The following is a 19,012-nucleotide window of genomic DNA, read 5'->3' as shown; positions in this document are numbered from 1 at the left end:
CCTGGTGAGAACTAAAACTAAATGAGGAGAAAACACAAACCAGGAAAAGATGAAAGATACTCTAATTCTGTGAGAGAGAAGTAGTAAACCATTGCAAACTAAACAACATTTCCAGGCAGATCAAAAAAACAACCAACCAACCAAAAAAACCCCAAAACCTGCAGTGTTTCCCAAACTGAGTTCCATGGAACACTGGTGTTCTGCATGATGTGACTAGGTCTTCTATGAAAAAAACTGAATGCTAGAGATATTTTTCCTTTTAAAATATTAAATATGAAATTACATGTGTATCAAAAATATTTGAATAATATTTAGATTGTTGGTATATTAATATTTATAACACAGTCATAATAGTATATTTGTCATTATGTGACTCGTGCTGAAACAATCAGAGTCTGTTTGGATTGTTTTAGCATGAATCGTGTTCTGAGAAACAAGTGATGCTGCACGTGATACGAGGGTCCAACTCTCCAGCATCATTCCTAATATTTTGTGGATCTGCGATCAAAAGATGCAAAAACGCTCGTCCCATTAAAAAACTGTCAGATGTTTCTTATATTTATTTTCTAGTAATTTTCTGTTAAAAAACAAATTTATAAAAACACATACCTGATACGTTTGCATTACTTTTTCATAAAAATATGTTGAAGCTTTAAGGGAGGACAGTCCTCCTATGAACAATACCGTCCTTTCTAATTTTATTTTAAAAAAAAAACATCCTTCTTTTGGCTGTTTTAGTGATGTTTTGTGTTGGGGCTGTCCTTAACTTTTAATTTTTATTCTTAGTTATAGGGTTGCTAAGTGTCCTATCAGAAGGACATTAGTTGTTCATTCAGATGATTTTCTCCTGTTACTTATTGTTCTTTGTAAAATAAATGACATCTAAAAAAACCTAATCTTTTAAATCAAGTTTTGAGCATTATGTGCGGCAATTTTTCAGTGTGAAACCCGCACCCCACCACTCCCTGACCAGCACGTATGTGTTCTGTCAATATATTCCAAGCCCAAAACTGTTCCATGGCCAGATTAATTTGGGAAATGCTAACCAACTGGTACATCTCCTGGGAATCCATTGACCTGTCATGCCTACAAGCACACCTCATGAAAAACAAGCCAGCATCAAAGATACTCTATAGAAGGGCTGTATATTCCTTGGTGGCACATTTTGTTTGCATAGAAGCATGCAGAATAAGGAATACAAAGGAAACAGCAAGGATAGAATTCACTTTCCTCTGTATATACTGTGTAAACAGTGTCCATGTTAGGTACAGGGGAAATAATATCTTGTGCGATGGTTTGGGAACACTATCACAAAACAGTACAAGTGATATTGAAAAAAAAATACCAGTGCTAAATTCATGATCACGCTCACCAAACAGAATTAAAGGCAGGTGTCATGACGGGTCATTCCAGGGACATGACCATAGACACGATGGGTTTACTCTGTAGGTAATACACGTATGTAACAAAGAGAGCAGCTTGAATTTCAGCAAGGAATGCTGACTGCATAGAGGGTCGGTCACAGGTCAACATAAAATGGCAGGCTGTCCAGTATAATTAACAAGAGGTCAGAGCAAGGAAGCCAGCAAGGGGGAAAAAAAGCAACTGTAGCTGCAGGTGCAGAAAAGCTGCAGATGAAAACTGTCATCTTCTTTCTCCACTTGCTGCTATTGGTTTATTCTTGCTGGAAGGGTCAGATTTGGAATATTTTGGCCCACTTCTTGCTTGTTGTGCTGTCAGCTCTGATTCATCAAGATTTCAGCTGACAGCCCTCAGTTCTAGAGACAAATGTACCTTTCTGCACATTCTTCACTGCCAGTTCTAAAGCTACCCTTTTAACCCAGGGCTTCTGCTGAGCTTACACAGATTGTAAGTGCTTCATAAAGAGCAAGTGAGACAAAATAGAGGCGTAGCAATTGCATAGCAATAGCACACAGGACTGTCTTCCTCACAGAATATATAATTTACAAACTTTATGAGCTATCTCTTTCCAAATAATGTAGTCTTCTTCAGACCTCATCTAAGATACATTTATAACACACCTATGATTAGATTGCTAAGTCTCACTATGTAAAATGCATTGTTGCCCATAACAGGAATTTTCTTATGTACCCCCTGATGAGAGCTCACATGCCCCAGTTTGAAAACCACTAGCAAACCGAAAGGAATACAGAGTAGCCTTGTGGTTAGGGAATAAGACTGGGATCAGAAAACCTGCATTTGGGATCTTACAATGATTTGCTGTGTGATCTTGGGGAAAGTCACTTCTCCATGACTCAGTTTCCCCATCTGTAACACAAAAATAATTACCTAACTCACAAGGGGGCTGTGAGGCTTAATTGCAATGTACATCCATAAAGTACTTCAGGACCCTTGAACAGAAGGTGCCATAGAATTTTACAACCCTACACTTCATGCTGCCTACACTATAGAACTTCAGTGACGCCTGGAACTACCTGTCGGCTCTGGAAGACACTAACCGTCAAATTCCAAACCACCTCCCACGTGCGGGTCATTTCCATGATGTGAAATTCATTTCTCATTAAATCTCAGTTCTGACAGTAGATGCAGGGAGCTGGTTATGTCTGGACTTCTCATGGCATGTGCCTTCCATGTGTTCCTTCCAGGAGCTTCAAGATGATAACATAAAAGGGAAAGCAGGAAACACACTGCCTAACCAGTGAAGCCAATAGTTTGCATTTGCCTTTTATTAATAATGTTGGGAGATTATGACACATTGGACATGATCAAGCCTCAAGCATTTCCATTTTAAAGAAACAACGAGAAGTCCTGTGGCACCTTACAGACTAAGAAATTTATTGGAACATTAATGGGTCTTTGCCCACAAAAGCTAATGCTCCAATAAGTCTGTTAGTCTATAAGGTGCCACAGCACTTTTCACTGTTTTTGCGGATACAGACTACCCCTCTGAAACTTGACACCAGTTTTAAAGACAGATGCTATTCTTAAGGAGAGGGGCCATGAGATCCTAAAGTTTGAGCACCCCGAACTGCCTGAACATGAAAAATTGATGGAAATGTAGCATACAGAAGATACAGAGATCTGATTCTAGAGAATGCGCTGTATGCAGTGAGAAGATACGTGATTTCAGTGACTGGTCAAGGCCCTGATGCCATCTGATGGGAAGAGAGGTGAAGGCAGGAAAGTGTACTCACCTCTGACTCTGACACTTCTATGGGTTTCTCATTCAGGGCCACACTGTCAGTTAGCACCGCTCCATTGTACTTGTTGCAGATATCCTCATCTGAGTAATGCAGCCCACCAGGGCTTGGGCGAGGAGGGGACCTAGGTGGATATATCCAGAGAAAGCATAAGGCACATTATATAACGGGTGCTCTACGTGTCCTACAATCTTTTTCATACTTGGACATAACATATCTACCAGTTCCTATCCCCTTGGTTCTCCAAAAAGTCAGTCACTTTCCTTCACTCTGTAATGAGAAGCTCACTGTTGCACTCCAGGCCAAGATCTTTTTAATCTTTGATCATGGTATCTATCACTAGGGGATGAGGTCATGAGGTCACATAGGCGAGCAGAGTTTTAGCTATTAACTCATAATTTTCAGCATTTCCTCCAAAGACAGCTTCACCCCCAAATCTCTTTTGCTTCTCTTACGGTAGCTGTGAAGCTAAGCAATAACTGAATGTTATGGCCAACTCTGAACCAAAGAGAGTCCATCATCCTACCTTGTCCCATTCTTCTTGGAGAAAGTGTTCTTGACGTTGAGGTGTCGGCTGTTGAGCTCCAGGGCTGTAAAGCCTCCATTATCCAGTGTGACTGACTCGTCCATACTTGAGATGTTTTTACCTGGAGTCAAACAATGAAACAATCAGCCAAGACTAAGGCACTGCCCAACCAATTACATGCCTAGTGATAACCTAAAAAAACTCTACAAACAACTGTAAAACCTTGTCTTTTCTTTCATGGCTACTTTTATATCCTTGCTTTCTGTAATGCTCTCTCCTTTCACCTTTCCTCCATAGTGGTAGAACAATTCATCAATGAATGCGAGAAGCAAGAAGACAGAAGATCAGCAGTGGACTGTGAAACAGGAAAAGGGGTGAGAGAGAGAGACTGGCTGAAGGGTAGAAGAGAAAGACAAAAGAGGAAGAAAGTGAGAGGAGGAGGCAAATGTGAAGAGAAAAACTGAGGAAGAGAGTAGAGAAAGAGTGAAAGGCTACATGGACAGTGAAGAAGAGAAAGGGTCTGGATCTGCAATGGAGGAAAGGTAAGTAAATGAGAAACTGAAGGATGGGGGGAATCATAGAAATCACAGCTGGAGGGGACCCCAAGAAGTCACCAGGCTCATATCCCTGAGCAGAGGCAGGACCAAATGAACCTAGATTGTCCCTGAGAGTTGTTCTAAAAAGATGGGGATTCTACAGGCTCCTTCAGAAGCATCTTCTAGGGCTTAACTACTCATATAATTAGAAAGCTTTTCCTAACATCTAACACAAAGTCTCCCTTGCTGCCAATTAAGCTCATGACTTCTTGTCCCACCATAAGTAGACACGGAGACCAAATGAGCATATTCCTTATTTATCACAGTACTTAACATGAGGCTCCCACACAGACTTCCTTCCTCAGGGCTAAACATGACCAGTTTTTTAGTCTTTTGTCAAATTTTCCAACCCTCTTCTCATTTGTTTGTTTGTTTTTTGTTCTCCTCTGTACTCTGTCCAGTTTGTCCACATAGTTCCTGAAGTGTGGCTCCTACAGTTCTCCAGCAGAGGCCTCACCAGTGTCAAATACAGTGTGACAATTACCTTCCTTGTCTTACACACTCCAGAATATTAGCCCTTTTGTGCAAATGAATCACGCTGTTGTTCATATGCAATTTATGATCCCCCCCTGTCTAGCAGGACAACCACTTACTTATCCAGCTGTTCCCCATTTTGTAGTTGTGAATTTGATTTTAATTCTGAAGTGCGGTACTTTGCACTTACCTTTATTAAATTTTACATCTTTTTGGAATTCAGACCAATTCTCCAATTTGTAAAGGTTATTTTAAATTGTAATCCTGTCCTTCAAAGTGATTGCAACCCCTCCCAGCTTCTTGCAATCTACAAACTTCATGAGCATATGCTGTAGTCCTTTATCCAAGTCATTAATTTAAATATGGAATAGCACCAGATCCAATACTACCTCTTGCAGGACCTGACTAAATACACTATTCTAGTCTGACAGCAAACGATTGGTACCTCTTCTTTCAATATGAACAGCTGTGCATGCAATTTATAGTAAATTCATCTACACTGGATTTCCCTAGTTTGCTTATAACAACATAATGTGGGACTATGTCAAAAGCCTTACTAAAGTCATGGTATATTATGTTTACTGCTTCCCTCCTATCCACTTTGGGGGGGGGGGTGATGGAGATTTCCATGTGAAAGAAGGAAAATAGATTTGTTTGGTATGATTTTTTTTCTTGATAATTCCATTCTGGTTATTCCTCATAACCCTCTTATTCTATAAATACTAGAAAAGCCTGATTGTTTAGTAATCATTTCCAGGATCTTCCCAACATCTCGGTTAGGCTGAGTGATCTATAATTCCCTTTGCTCCCCTTTTAAAGATGGGTAGACAGTCCTCTGGAACCTCATCTGTGTTCCATGAATTCTCAAAGATCATCATTACTAACAGTTCCAAGGTAGTTTCAGTTCGTTCTTTCTGTACAATTCACAGGCCATGTCAACTTGAATACATCTAACTTAGCTAAACATTCATTTTTTGACCCACTTACTTCGACTTCTGTTCCTCCCCCACCTTGTTGTTAATATTAATCGTAATAAGTATCTGGTCATCATTAACCTTTTCGGTGAGGACTGAAACAATAAGTATTGACCACTTTAGCTTTTTTGATGTCATTAGTTATTAGTTCTACTACCCTACTAAGCAGAAGACCTATGCTCTCCTATGTCTTGCTCTATCTCCTAATATATTAAAGAACCTATTCTTATTCCTTTTTATATCCCTTGCTAGTTGTAGCATATTTTGGGTCTTAGCTTTTCTCATTTTGTCCATACATGCTTGTGCTATTCTTCTACTCTCCTCCTTAACAATTTGCCCATATTCCCACTTTTTTGTATGATTCCTTTTTGATTTTAGGCCATTAAAGAGCTCTCGATGGTAGTAAAGAACAAAGACAAAAGACTGGGGGAGGGGTGGTGGAGAGAGAGAAGACACAGTGAGAGATTTTCTTTTATGCTCTTAGTGCGTAATCCCACAGGTCTGAGCTCTGCTGGTGTCTTGGGCAGAAAGGCTGGTGTCATATTTCCAGGCTGCTGTAGACAGGAATTTTATCCTCAGCTTCAATTACAATCTTACATTAAGGCTCAGTGTGAACATGGATATCAGAAGGTATAGGTCAGAATTGTCTTTTCATGTCTGTCCTCCAAATACAGAGCACAAGTAGGAAGATGACAGATTTTCTATGTGCCATGCATAAGAATCTGCAATAGTATTAGCTTGTTAAGTGCCATGGCAGTCATACATTTAACATCCCATGGGAATAAAATCTGTTCTATTAACACTTGTTAGAACTGAATTTATACAGAAAACATTTTTCTTTGGGGGAACCAAGAGGCTGTTTCCAGACCTCTGTATTTTATTAATCCTCAGGATCAAAATGCTGGGTCATCCACTGCCCACTCCTGTTGATTAGTCTGATTAGCATCAGAGAGTTAACATAGTTTTCTCCTGCATTTAGCATGACCAGCAGAGAAACATGCACAACCACACTATTGCCAGGACTCATGCTACTAAAGGGGAGAAAAGGCAAAAAATTATTTTAAAAGCTCCACCGTCAGAGATCTGGGATTTGAAAGAGGAATATATAAACACGCCTAATGATGGACCATCTGCTCCTGTTTTCTGTGAGGAAGGTGACTGTCAAAAAAATCACTCCTAAAGGCAAATTAAGAGGCCTGGGGCTGCGATTATACTATGGTGCCTCGAAGTCCAGCAATTTAGGTCAGCCATTAGGTTCCACTGCCATGACAACTGTAGCACTAAAGAACAGATGTGAGACATGGGGTACTCTCCCTACAACATTTATCAATAATCTCTGGGCTATTATCTACTCTGAGCATTGTCTATGCTTTATAAATACCCCCCTCAATTATATGTGTGGGAAATACTCACGGGAAAAACACAAGCTCTTTCTACCAGATTAGAGATTAAAGAAATATGATTGCTCCACTCAAAGAAACACACAGGCTACGTCTACATGTGAAGCCTACATCAAAGTAGCCTATTTCGATGTGGCGACATCGAAATAGGCTATTTCGATGAATAACGTCTACACGTCCTCCAGGGCTGCCAACGTCGATGTTCAACATCGACGTTGTGCAGCACCACATCGAAATAGGTGCAGCGAGGGAACGTCTACACGCCACAGTAGCACACATCGAAATAAGGGTGCCAGGCACAGCTGCAGACAGGGTCACAGGGCGGACTCAACAGCCAGCCGCTTCCTTAAAGGGCCCCTCCCAGACACACTTGCACTAAACAGCACAAGATACACAGAGCCAACAACGAGTTGCAGACCCTGTGCATGCAGCATGAATCCCCCGCTGCAGCAGCAGCAGCCAGAAGCCCTGGGCTAAGGGCTGCTGCACACGGTGACCATAGAGCCCCACACGGGCTGGAGAGACAGCATCTCTCAACCCCTCAGCTGATGGCTGCCATGGAGGACCTCACAATTTCGACGTTGCGGGACGCGGATCGTCTACACGGTCCCTACTTCGACGTTCAACGTCGAAGTAGGGCGCTATTCCGATCCCCTCATGAGGTTAGCGACTTCGACGTCTCGCCGCCTAACGTCGAAGTTAACTTCGAAATAGCGCCTGACGCGTGTAGCCGCGACGGGCGCTATTTCAAAGTTAGTGCCGCTACTTCGAAGTAGCGTGCATGTGTAGACACAGCTACAGAGTGAGATATTTCATGCTGCTGGAGCCACTGGTTCGAATGGTAAAAGCACGTCCGTGCCATGGGAGGGACTGACACGGAGCCACCAACTCACCTGTGCTGCAGTTCTTGTATTTCTTGCTCTGGCCATGCAGGACCAACGCAAACACCACTAGCAGGATGAGGATGAGACTGGACAAAGCCATCACTAGCAGGAACCACCACTCTTCATAGAAAGGGGTTTCCATTTGGGCTGCAGGGAGAACAAACAAAGGTTCAGAACCCCCCACTTTTATCCAAATAGCTCCTACACATTCCTTCCCCTGGCTTCATTAGCGTCCCCCCTGCCTTTCACCGTTGCAATCTGTACCCATGTTAATGTTCAAGAAAGGGACTGGCTGACAGGCTGGATTAGGAGCAAAGTCAGGCATGGTGCCTATTTCTCCCCCGTAGTAATTCCAATGTGCCCAGGTCTTCCTGGCCTCTGATACTTCAGTTCTTGATCCAAAAAGAGCTCTGCTGATTCACCCCAAATCCCACATAAATTGGCAAGCTGGGCCTCCCCCAAACAGCATCCAACATCCAAGTGTAACCCCATGTACTTTATAGTGCAAAATCTCTATTGAGATGCATGCAGGGAGGTTGAAGTAAGTTGTGTTTGGGTCATTGTTGCTAGGCCAGTTTAGGACTCCACACCCAGAAGCTTCTGAAATTGGGTGTGGTAGGCTTGGGCCTGCTCTAATAGGTTCTGTCTCTGTTGCTGGGGCCAGACTCCATGAGGGCCAATGGCCAGAGCAGCTGTTTTACTAAGTGTTGTGTGTCTTATGTGACCTGGGAGAAGCTGAGCCAGGAGCAGATAACAGGCTGGTGCCCAAACTCTGAATCATTCTGTAGCAGGTTAGTGATGATGTTAATCCTCTAACAGGCAACATGGACAGTGTTAATGATAGCAAGGGGAAACTGGAAAGGAAAAGTGACTTATTTTGTTTTAATTGCATGCTTTAAATATTGTTTTAATTCAGAGGCACCTCTGTTCTCGTTAACTTTCTCAACTAGTGTGGTTCACCGACTTCTCTTTAAATGTAGCAGTGGGGAAAGGGTCAATTCTGTTTTGTTCTGGTCGGTTTTTGTATTTTCTTGGAACAAGGTTTTCTTTAAATCTATAAATTTGTGATTTAACTGAGTGGCTAGCAGTGATCGATAGCAGAGGAAGTATCTGCATGAATTCCAAGTGAAGATTCTTCTGAAGAAGTGGAGGGAAGATGTTTCAGACTCAGCAAATTGTGCAGGTTTGGTGATTGAAGACACTGATATGTAGGTGAACTAAGCCTAAGCCTTTGGGATATCTCAGTTTTTTCTTATTGTGTTCTGCGTGGGCTGAGCTGTTCAAATTTTAATTCTGGTTTTCTCCTTATTTACGTTTATTGCAACTGTGAAGATAATGTCTGTGGGTTATAAAATAGTCATGTTATGTTATAAAAATTAAACAATTATTTGTTTCTTCTTTACAAGATTCTATAAAGTTATAATTAAATTCATTTCTTTATTTCCTTTCGGGACTTTTTAAGGCATTGGCGAAGAGCAATTAAGTGAACTCTAGCCCAAGCAAGTACTCTCCAGTGTTAATGCACTTCAACCCAAATTTTCAACATCCCTGTGATTCTAGTCCTACCCGTCACCCACTGTCAGCTGAACACACCCTGATCAGCAGCACCTCTGCTATTCAGCTCTATTCTAAACTCTGCTACATTGGCTACATGGTCATCTTAAGTCACCTATGCCTCAGCTTCTCCAGCTGAAAAAAATAGGTATAATATTTATTCTTTATAAAGTGCTTTGAGCTCCTTGGTTAAGAGTGGGAAGTACTATTATTATTCATTTCCTGTCATCCCCTTTTTCAAGACATCTCAGCCTCAAGTATCATGCTGTGAGGATGAAAGAGCTCTTGACTGGGGCTACAATAGTGCCTTTTGGGGCTAAAATAGTGGCTCTAGTGTGGTTTGTGGGATCCCACAGACTCCAATATGGCCATTGTGGGGTGTAAGGCATTGGTGATAACCAGCGATGCCCATATCAAGACAACATATTGGTGTGGTGCCCTTGATGATTGTGGCAATGGGGAATATCAATGAGTTGAAAAACTGTGGCATGGAGAAAAGACCACATGGATGTCTTCGTCGCTTGAAGAGTGGGATGGTGCCAGGGATACAAGATTTGGAGTGAGTGATGTGGGAAAATGTCAGTGTTGAAGAGCAGAGGAGGAAACCTGCAAACTTCTGTGCGTACAGAAAGGCATCAGTGCCGAAGGTGAAGGCAGCACCATAGGTGCTGGGGTGGAAAGTGATGCTGGCATGGGAACTAGATCCACTGTCAGTGCCAAGGTGGCTGCATGCAGCAGTGTAGCTATAGGTGTCGGTGCCACAGTCATAATCAATGCTGCCAGTGCTGGAGGTTTCTGATGTGTGGACAGTGCCGAGGGGAGCATGAATAGTTTTGTGCCTTTTTGCTTGGTGCCCAAGGTACCAGGGCCATCGTATGTACTTATATGAGAGGGCCTATGCAGCGAAGAAGAGGCTCAAACAGGCAAGTGTTTCTTGGTACCATGGTCTGCCTCAGGTACTGAGGAGCTTCTCTTTTTTGGGACTGCTTTAGCCTTTGGTGAGTAAGGAGGAGGAGAAACCATCATCAGTTGCTTGCCTGCGTCCGAAGAGGATCTAAGAGACTTTTCCACCAGAATAAGTTTTAATCTTAAGTCTCTGTCTTTTTTGGCTCTGGCCTTGAGTTTAAAACAGTGGGGGCATTTTTGGGGTACATGGGAGTCCCCCAAACAGTGGACACATTGAACATGTCCATCAGACACAGGCATAGCTTCTCTACAAGTAACACTTAAAGCCTGGAAAGCCCAGCATTTTAACTGAATTAAAAAAAATACAACAGTAACTAATATAACTATGATATTCTAAAGTAAAATACTAACTATACAACTTTTCTAACTAGCTAATTTGTTCATTTGCAGAGCACTGTGGAGCTCAGACTCAGGTTGGAGGTGGCTGAGAAGGAACTGGAGGGCACAGGACATGCCCACATGGTTCCAACTACCACAGCATGTGGCAGCAACACCATACATATGCAGCCCACACTGGACTGCTGGATAAATCTTTGATTGAAGGTGTGGGAATAGCACCCAGAACAGAGGTTGAGCACTCACACAGACATGGCTCGAGAAGGAAGACAAGGAAACAGTTCACTGTGAAATCCAGAGTTAGTTCTTAGGGGCTAAGCAGTTAGTGATGCAGGGATAAAGAAGGGAATGAACACAACACCAATGGCAACAAATAGCATTTACTTCTCCCCGCAGCTGTGAATGGGTGTTAGTGTTCTTTGCCCCAGAAACAAAGAGATAAGACCCACTTCAGAGGCTGGCTCTGTTAGACCCTCAGGAAGCTCCACAATTTGGAACCACAAAAGATATTTTAACAGTTTGCCCACAAGCAACTTGCAATGAAGAAGCAAGGGTAAAGAGATGCCCTTGACCTTCACTGGGACAGCTCCTTCTGATTCAACAACAGGCCAAAAAATTCCTGCTGAGGGGATACCAATGAAACACAAAGGCACCAGCCTAACTTACATCTGAAATTACCGTCACTTGACTCCTGGCAAGTCTTGAGACCTGAGTCCAAAGAGATTCCTGAAGACTGTTTAGGTCACAACTCTACACATTTGAGACAACCACAACAGAGCTGACAGGAAGGTGGGTGAATATAGGTTGTACTTCCCTGGTCCAGCATCCTCGGGACATAAACAGCCCCAAATAATGGGATTTGCTGGCCCAGGGTAGGTCAGGCTGCCCTGAGGGGGAACTGCCAGCCTGTTGGCTGGGCTCCCCTCCTGGCCTCTGCCAAGTCACTGTTCCTAGGCTGACTGGGGGCTCTGATCCTGCCAGGGCTCCCTCCCACTGGGCTGCTGGCCAGGACTTCTCCTGGGACTCTACCCCTGGCCCTGCTCTTAGCTGTGGGGCTCCCCAGCCTGGCTCCATGTCCCAGCCTGACTCCCCCAGTCCAGCCCAGCCCAGCTCCCTGCCTGTATGGGGCTGCCAGCGGAGCTTTGTGCCCTGGCCAGGCTCTCTGTCGTGGCAGTCTGAATTGTCAGTAGAAGAGCATACAGCATACTCTGCCAGTAAATTGCACCCAGCACATTTTGGCTACGTCTACACGTGAAGCCTACATCGAAATAGGCTATTTCGATGAATAACGTCTACACGTCCTCCAGGTCTGGCAACGTCGATGTTCAACTTCGACGTTGCGCAGCACCACATCGAAATAGGCGCTGCGAGGGAACGTCTACACGCCAAAGTAGCACACATCGAAATAAGGGTGCCAGGCACAGCTGCAGACAGGGTCACAGGGCGGACTCAACAGCAAGCCGCTCCCTTAAAGGGCCCCTTCCAGACACACTTGCACTAAACAGCACAAGATCCACAGAGCCGACAACTGGTTGCAGACCCTGTGCCTGCAGCATGGATCCCCAGCTGCCGCAGCAGCAGCCAGAAGCCCTGGGCTAAGGGCTGCTGCCCATGGTGACGATAGAGCCCCGCAGGGGCTCGAGAGAGAGCGTCTCTCAACCCCTCAGCTGATGGCCGCCATGGCGGACCCCGCTATTTCGACGTTGCGGGACGCGGATCGGCTACACGGTCCCTACTTCGACGTTGAACGTCAAAGTAGGGTGCTATTCCTATCCCCTCATGGGGTTAGTGATTTCGACGTCTTGCCGCCTAACGTCGAAGTTAACTTCGAAATAGCGCCCGACTCGTGTAGCCGTGATGGGCGCTATTTCGAATTAGTGCCGCTACTTTGAAGTAGCATGCACGTGTAGACACAGCTTTTTAGAGCAATATATACAAAATAATAGAGAAACTAGCTACCCCAGGAAACTGGGGAGTGAATGGACCCATGTGAAGAGAAGAAACAGAAAGGAAATGGAGGAGATGCGGAAAAAGCAAACAAATCACAGATTGTATAGTTATGTTGTACACCGGCTAATGTACATGTAAAACCCCATTCCTTCCGGTGGGAGTTATGCACGGGAAGTGTTATGCACCTCTTCCAACTAAAGCACTTCCCCTTGAGAGAAAGGCCCACTGTAAAATCAGCATCTGACCCTTAATTGCATTAATCCAGTTTTAGCATTTCAATTGGGTTTTATGACATAACAATGAAGTAGCAGAGATGTGAGACAAGGTCTTGATGCTTTATTTTAACTGTTGGCTCTGGTCTTCACTTTCCTCTTTCCCCACAAGGAAGCCCAGTGGATAAAGCATAATACAGACCAGTTAATTACCTGATACTGCTGTAGATGGGATGCTTGGTTCTCCATAGCCAAATTCATTGACTGCTATTACTCGGAATTCATAACTCACCCCCTGTTTTAGCTTGTCCAGACTGACCGTGTAGGAGGTAGCACTGCGGGGTATGTCCTTCACAAACATATCCCACAGTCCTTCATCTAGGAAAGCAGAAAAAATAGAGCATCATTAGCATTATTACTGTGCACTCTTTCTCTTGTTCTGTGGAAATGAGTTGCTATTAATCATGTGTTTCAACATGAGGCAATTTCCATGCCTACCTGTGTCCAACACAGCAAGTAAATCAAAGTAATGTGGTAGGCTATTGAGCCACAATCATTCTAGGTTGGGACTGCTTTTATATTATGTCAGGATCCAAACATGAGCCCTGCACATAGGTGAATCTTAAAACTAGAACTTGGAGTACAAGTTAATCCTCCCTGTTCTGTACTCCAGTTCACAATGAGATAATCTAGATATTCATTAGCCATACTACCAGTTATATTGATACCCATGCAGAGCATGTATCATACTGTTTTCCTATGACATAGAAGATTTTGACCTATCTACCTGTAGCACAATGAAAACAGGTCATTTTTAATAAGGTGGTCCCTGCTAATGGTAGGATAAAAATTACAACTGCGATTAAAATCTCTGGCTAAGAATGTTAAATTTAGGAGATTAACATCAGGCTAAGTAACCTATTTTCCAGAGACGACCAGCAAACTTATCATTACTATTGACTTCCTGCTGATGGAATAGAGTTACCATTTGTGTGTGGTGGAGGAGCACGTACAGCCACCAGAACATTCAAGGTGCACCATGGGCCAGCCCCTCAGCTGATCTCAACTGGCATGGTTCCAAGGATCTGGTCCAAAGACTATTAACATTTTTCATAATTAGTTTTTCTCTCAATGTGTCTTAATGGTACTATAAAAAGAGAATGACAAAGTCTACACAAATACTGTAACTGATACAGGTGCTTGCACTGAAAGAAAGCTGTCTGCCCTCAGCTTCTGTCATGTCCATGATTGCTTGCCACAAGTGTAGTCGCAAAGCAAAAGCCAGCAGCATTATCATTGGTGTAATGTTCCATTCCTGCACAGTCTGGGGCAGAATCTGTTCTCACTTACTCATTTACCCTAGTACAAGTCCACTGAAGTCATTGTAGTTATTTCAGAATTACACCAATGTGAGTGAAAACAGAATTTGGCCCTTAGCCTTTTCCTTTGCAAGAGGAAATAAGGGGAAGAATTGAATCATTAATAAGGTAGCTGCACTACTATGTGAATGCTTTAATTCTGCCATGGGTAAATACTAATTTGTAATGCACTGTGTGTCTCACATCATGAACAATGACTGACAACCCCCAAACTGCATCTGTTCTGATCAAGATGATTGACAGTCCCTAGTGGACTGAACAAGGAGGCTGAAAATGTTATTATTCTATCCACGTTTGAGAAATACAAATGAACAATAAAATGGCTAATTTTTATCATGTTTAAAAATCAGACCAATACATTATTCACCAGCATTTGCAGAGTTTAATGAACTTATCATAATACTCCGTTGTTATGAATTACTTTTGTTACAATGTGTATAAAACATTGCCATCCTAGATGTCGGGCAGTGTAATGCTGGATTTTTTTTCACCATGCAAGGCTAATATAAAGTAATAAAACAAGGCTGGAATATTTCTTACTTGAACTGAGTGAAGAATGGATACATTTTTGAAGCACATTTGCTGCAATCACTGATACTAGATCCTGCATCAGATTCTATACACTATTGTCATAATTGCTATGACTCAATGAGTTTTCATAAAAATATTTGTAAATATTGATACATAATTTCAGCCCACTGTGGTTTGTTTTAAAAGCTATTCATTTACACTGAGAATTGCTTCAGTGGAGGAAAAAAACAACAGAATAAACAATTTTTCCAACACTAATTTCAGCAGAAACAAACCTACCACACTCTCACTGTTGTTCTTAAAATAGTCCATGTAATTGCTTGTGTAGACAGTGTGCTAAATTCAGCAAAGCTGCTACAGGGAGCTGTAAGTCAACCACATAGTGAAACCTGCATCTAAGGGAAATTATGCACCCCCACCCCACCATGAGGACTCATGTTGGCAGTTCTGCCTCTCTGCCACCATCCCAACATGGCCCCAGGGCAGGATAGAGAAGGCAGAGCTGTAGTTTCTATCAGGTTACCTATTGAAGCCTGCTGGTTTCTTCAGAGAACCAGCGTAACAGGGGAACTCCAGTTACTTGGCCCACTTCCCCTTTTGACTGACATTGAGGTCCAATCCTAAGAAGACTGCCTCCTGAAGCTGGGCCAAAAAGGAGCCATTTACTTCACATCCCCACCCCGCTCAAAACATTGGGGATTGGATGAAATGGAACCACCCTTGGTTAGGGTTGCCAATTTCCGACTGCAGAAAACTGAACACCCTGCACTGTCCCCTTCCCCACAGCCCCACCCTGCCCTTTCTCTAAGGTCCCTATTCTGCTCACTCCATCCCTCCCTGTTGCTCACTCACCCCCACCCTTGCACACTCACTCATTTTCACCAGGTTGGGGCAGGGGGGTTGGGTGTGTGGTGGGGGTAAGAACTACAGCTGGGGTTACAGTCCTTGGGCTAGGGCAAGAAAAGAGGGGCTCAGGGTTCAGAAGGGGCTTCAGGCTGGGGCGGAGTGTTGGAGCAAGTGGGAGGGAAGAAGGCTCTGGGATGTAGGAGGCAGCTCAGGGCTGTGGCAGAGGGTTAGGATGTAGTAGAGGGTGAGAGCTTTAGCTGGGGGTGCAGACTCCAGGGTGGGGCCAGAAATGAGGCAGTCAGGTTGGGGAAGGGGGCTCCCAGCTGGGACAGTGAGTCGGAGTGCAGGTTATGAGGCAGGGCCAGAGACGAGGGGCTTGGGGTACAGGAGGGAATTCAGGACTGGGTAGGGGGTGGGCCTTGGGAGGTGATGCAGACTCTGGGAGGGAATTTGGGTGAGGGAGGTGACCGGTGTCGGTGTGTGGGATTGGATGTGGGGTCTGGGAGGAAGTTAGGGTACAGGAGGCTGCTCAGGGCTGTGGTAGGGGCTCTGTGGTGCAGTGTGGGCTACGGGCAGCACTTACCTGAGGCAACTATGAAAGCAGTGACAAGTCCTTTAGCTCCTAGGACCAGGGGTGGGCAGAGAGGCTGTGTACTGCCCTCACTCGCAAACACCCCCCACCACGGCTCCCAGTGGCTGCAGCTCCTTCTAATTGGAGCTGCAGAGCTGGCTCTAGAGAGGGGGACACCATGCAGCTCCTCCCTGGGCATACCTGTGCTTAGGGGCTGCAGAGACATGCACACCACTTCTGGGAGCCACATGGAGCAGGGGAGCCTGCCCTAACCCCATTGCACTGCTGACCCGAATTTTAACAGCCTGGTCAGCAGAGCTGACCAGAGCTGCCAAGGTCCCTATTCAGCTGGGAACCCTGATTGAAGACAGGATGCCTGGCATTTCCTGGTTTGGGCCAGATTATGCCCAACAGGAAACCACCTCCTGCAGCACTGCTAATAGTAGGAAGAACTGCAGTTGGGGCTGACCTATGCACTGCAAGCAGGGATGTGGAAGAAGGCCCCTTGTTTCCTTTCCACTCCACAGTGTATACAAGCACTGGGCACACGCCAGTCCTTTGGGTTTGCAAGACTAAAACCTGGCCCAGAAGGCTCTGAAAAACTGAGAGCACCCTCAGCTGTCCTATTTCTGATGGGAATACTTTGTCCTGTGTATAGACAGCAGAGTCAGACTAAAAAGACATCTTATTCTGATGGTAAACTTTGCTACCCAGTATTGCTGAGGGTAGTTATGAAATCTCTCATTGCATTTAACTTTCCCTCTCCCCCAAAAGACATTTGCCATAATGCCAGCAGCTCATCTGACAGCAAATTCATTAGTGAGACACTTAAGAGGGAGGGGAGACTGGCTTCTGTATTAGGTGGAAAATCATTAGCATTCTGTACACAACACTTCCCACACAGGTCACACTGAGGATGATCTGCATGCCAAAACCTAATCGCTCAACAGTGTATAAGTACAGAGAAACCACTGAGAGAAGCAAAGTTTGCGCCTCTGAATAGCACCCCTGAAAACAGATGCACGACTAGCTGGTCCCACTCAATTCCTGTTTAACGTACTGTGAGATTCAGCACAGCTGGCGATGGGGATGAAGTCATATTGCTCTCAATTGCTTTTGCCTCAATAGCATCTGTCCCTTCCTTCAATTCATATTATCTTTCATTGGCTACATGGACTCTGACTGGTGGGATACATCACAAAGGAAGAATTCCTTGGAAAAATAATATTATTTGCCTCTTGTTGTTATAAATGATACTCTGCATCAAGGCCTAGCCTCATTTCCTGCTGACACAAGAATCTGATCTTTATCTTCCAGCTCCAATTTCTCCATCAGAGCTGAGGCGCGCACATCTGTGTGGCAAGAAGGCTCTAATCACTCCAGAAGACAATAACTGCTCCTACCTATCACCATGTACAGCCTGTCTCAGTTACACTCAGGGACTATTCTCGCAGTTTACCCGTCTGAGGTGGAGAGCAGTATTGTGCTCAGCAGGTGTTTGAACAGACGCCACACCAACACAAAAGCTTGATATCATGGACAATTAATCAGGGTCTCCCCGCTGCATAAAACAGTCAGGCACTAACAGAGGCTTCTGGTTCTGATAAGACAGGCCAAGTGACAAATGACTGCCCTGCTGATGCTGGGGCTAACTGGAAACCCGTCAATTATTTATTTCTTAAACATTAGCTTTTCCTTCTTTGTGTAACCAGACAGCTGTGTATAAAACTTATTAGTAATCAGAAATCAGGAGCTTTACTTGGATAAAAGCTACTGATCAACAGGGCCTCCTCAGCTTGGTCAGTATTAGTCCCACAAAAGACAAGATGACAATGTCAATTTCTTGAGTAAAGGGAAAGGTTGGGTTACAGTGCCAACGAACCAAAGGACAAGAATGGAAAATGAAGGCAGCCCCCTGCCTGCAGTTCAGAAGGCGCAGGAGATGCAGGAATCAGAGATGCAGCTGCACTCTTCACTTTGAATTTACTGAACTGTGCTGGCTTGTTTCCACTTTAAACCCTGAATTTTAAAAATACATAAAAATCGAAAGAAAGATCACTCAGGAGACCAGAGAAGAGCTAGAGAGAGATCAGTCCTCAGGCATCTGGAGGAGGGAAAAACCCCAGGTCCAGTGAGTGGTTCTTCCTGAAAATGTCTGTCCCCTGGGAAGAGTAATTCTGAGGACAAAATACCTCAGTTGTCTATGTCTTAAATGCATGTTCCTGGCTGTTTTGGGCTTATTTGGCCCATGTTAGAAACCACAACAGCTGGGAGCATATTTCAGTGTTTTTTATTCCTAAAATGGGGTTAAGCCATGCTGTCCTACAGGGACATACCTGGCCAGAACCAGAAAACTTTGTTGTCCTGGACTTGTACAGCCTATCCCACAAAGCAAGCAGAGCTATGGCTCTGCCTATCCTGGAGCAAGAAAATGATATAGATATCACGGCATCTACAGCAGGCCAACACAGGCACTAAGACTCATTTGCATGGCCATTTCGAAGTTTACTAATGAAGCACTGAAATACATATTCAGCGCCTCATTAGCATGTGGGCGGCCGCGGCACTTCGAAATTGATGCGGCTCGCCGCCACGCGGCTCGTCCAGACAGGGCTCCTTTTCACAAGGACC

The 19,012-nt window shown here is 44.3% G+C and overlaps 1 protein-coding gene across 4 annotated transcripts in view; it reads right to left on the bottom strand.

The window, feature by feature from the left end:
* Positions 1-19,012, bottom strand: part of SDK1 (sidekick cell adhesion molecule 1) — a 727,049-nt gene that overhangs the window by 12,139 nt on the left and 695,898 nt on the right. For all 4 annotated transcript variants that reach the window (XM_075010599.1, XM_075010598.1, XM_075010600.1 and 1 more), the window contains 4 exons: positions 13,268-13,432; positions 8,046-8,183; positions 3,709-3,829; positions 3,177-3,306 (listed from right to left, as the gene is read on the bottom strand). In XM_075010599.1, the coding sequence (XP_074866700.1) occupies positions 3,177-3,306; positions 3,709-3,829; positions 8,046-8,183; positions 13,268-13,432 (554 nt within the window). The remainder of the gene's footprint in view (positions 1-3,176; positions 3,307-3,708; positions 3,830-8,045; positions 8,184-13,267; positions 13,433-19,012) is intronic.

Source organism: Carettochelys insculpta, chromosome 16 (assembly GCF_033958435.1).
Source record: "Carettochelys insculpta isolate YL-2023 chromosome 16, ASM3395843v1, whole genome shotgun sequence".
Taxonomy (NCBI): domain Eukaryota; kingdom Metazoa; phylum Chordata; order Testudines; family Carettochelyidae; genus Carettochelys; species Carettochelys insculpta.
This window is presented reverse-complemented; position numbering and strand designations above follow the sequence as displayed.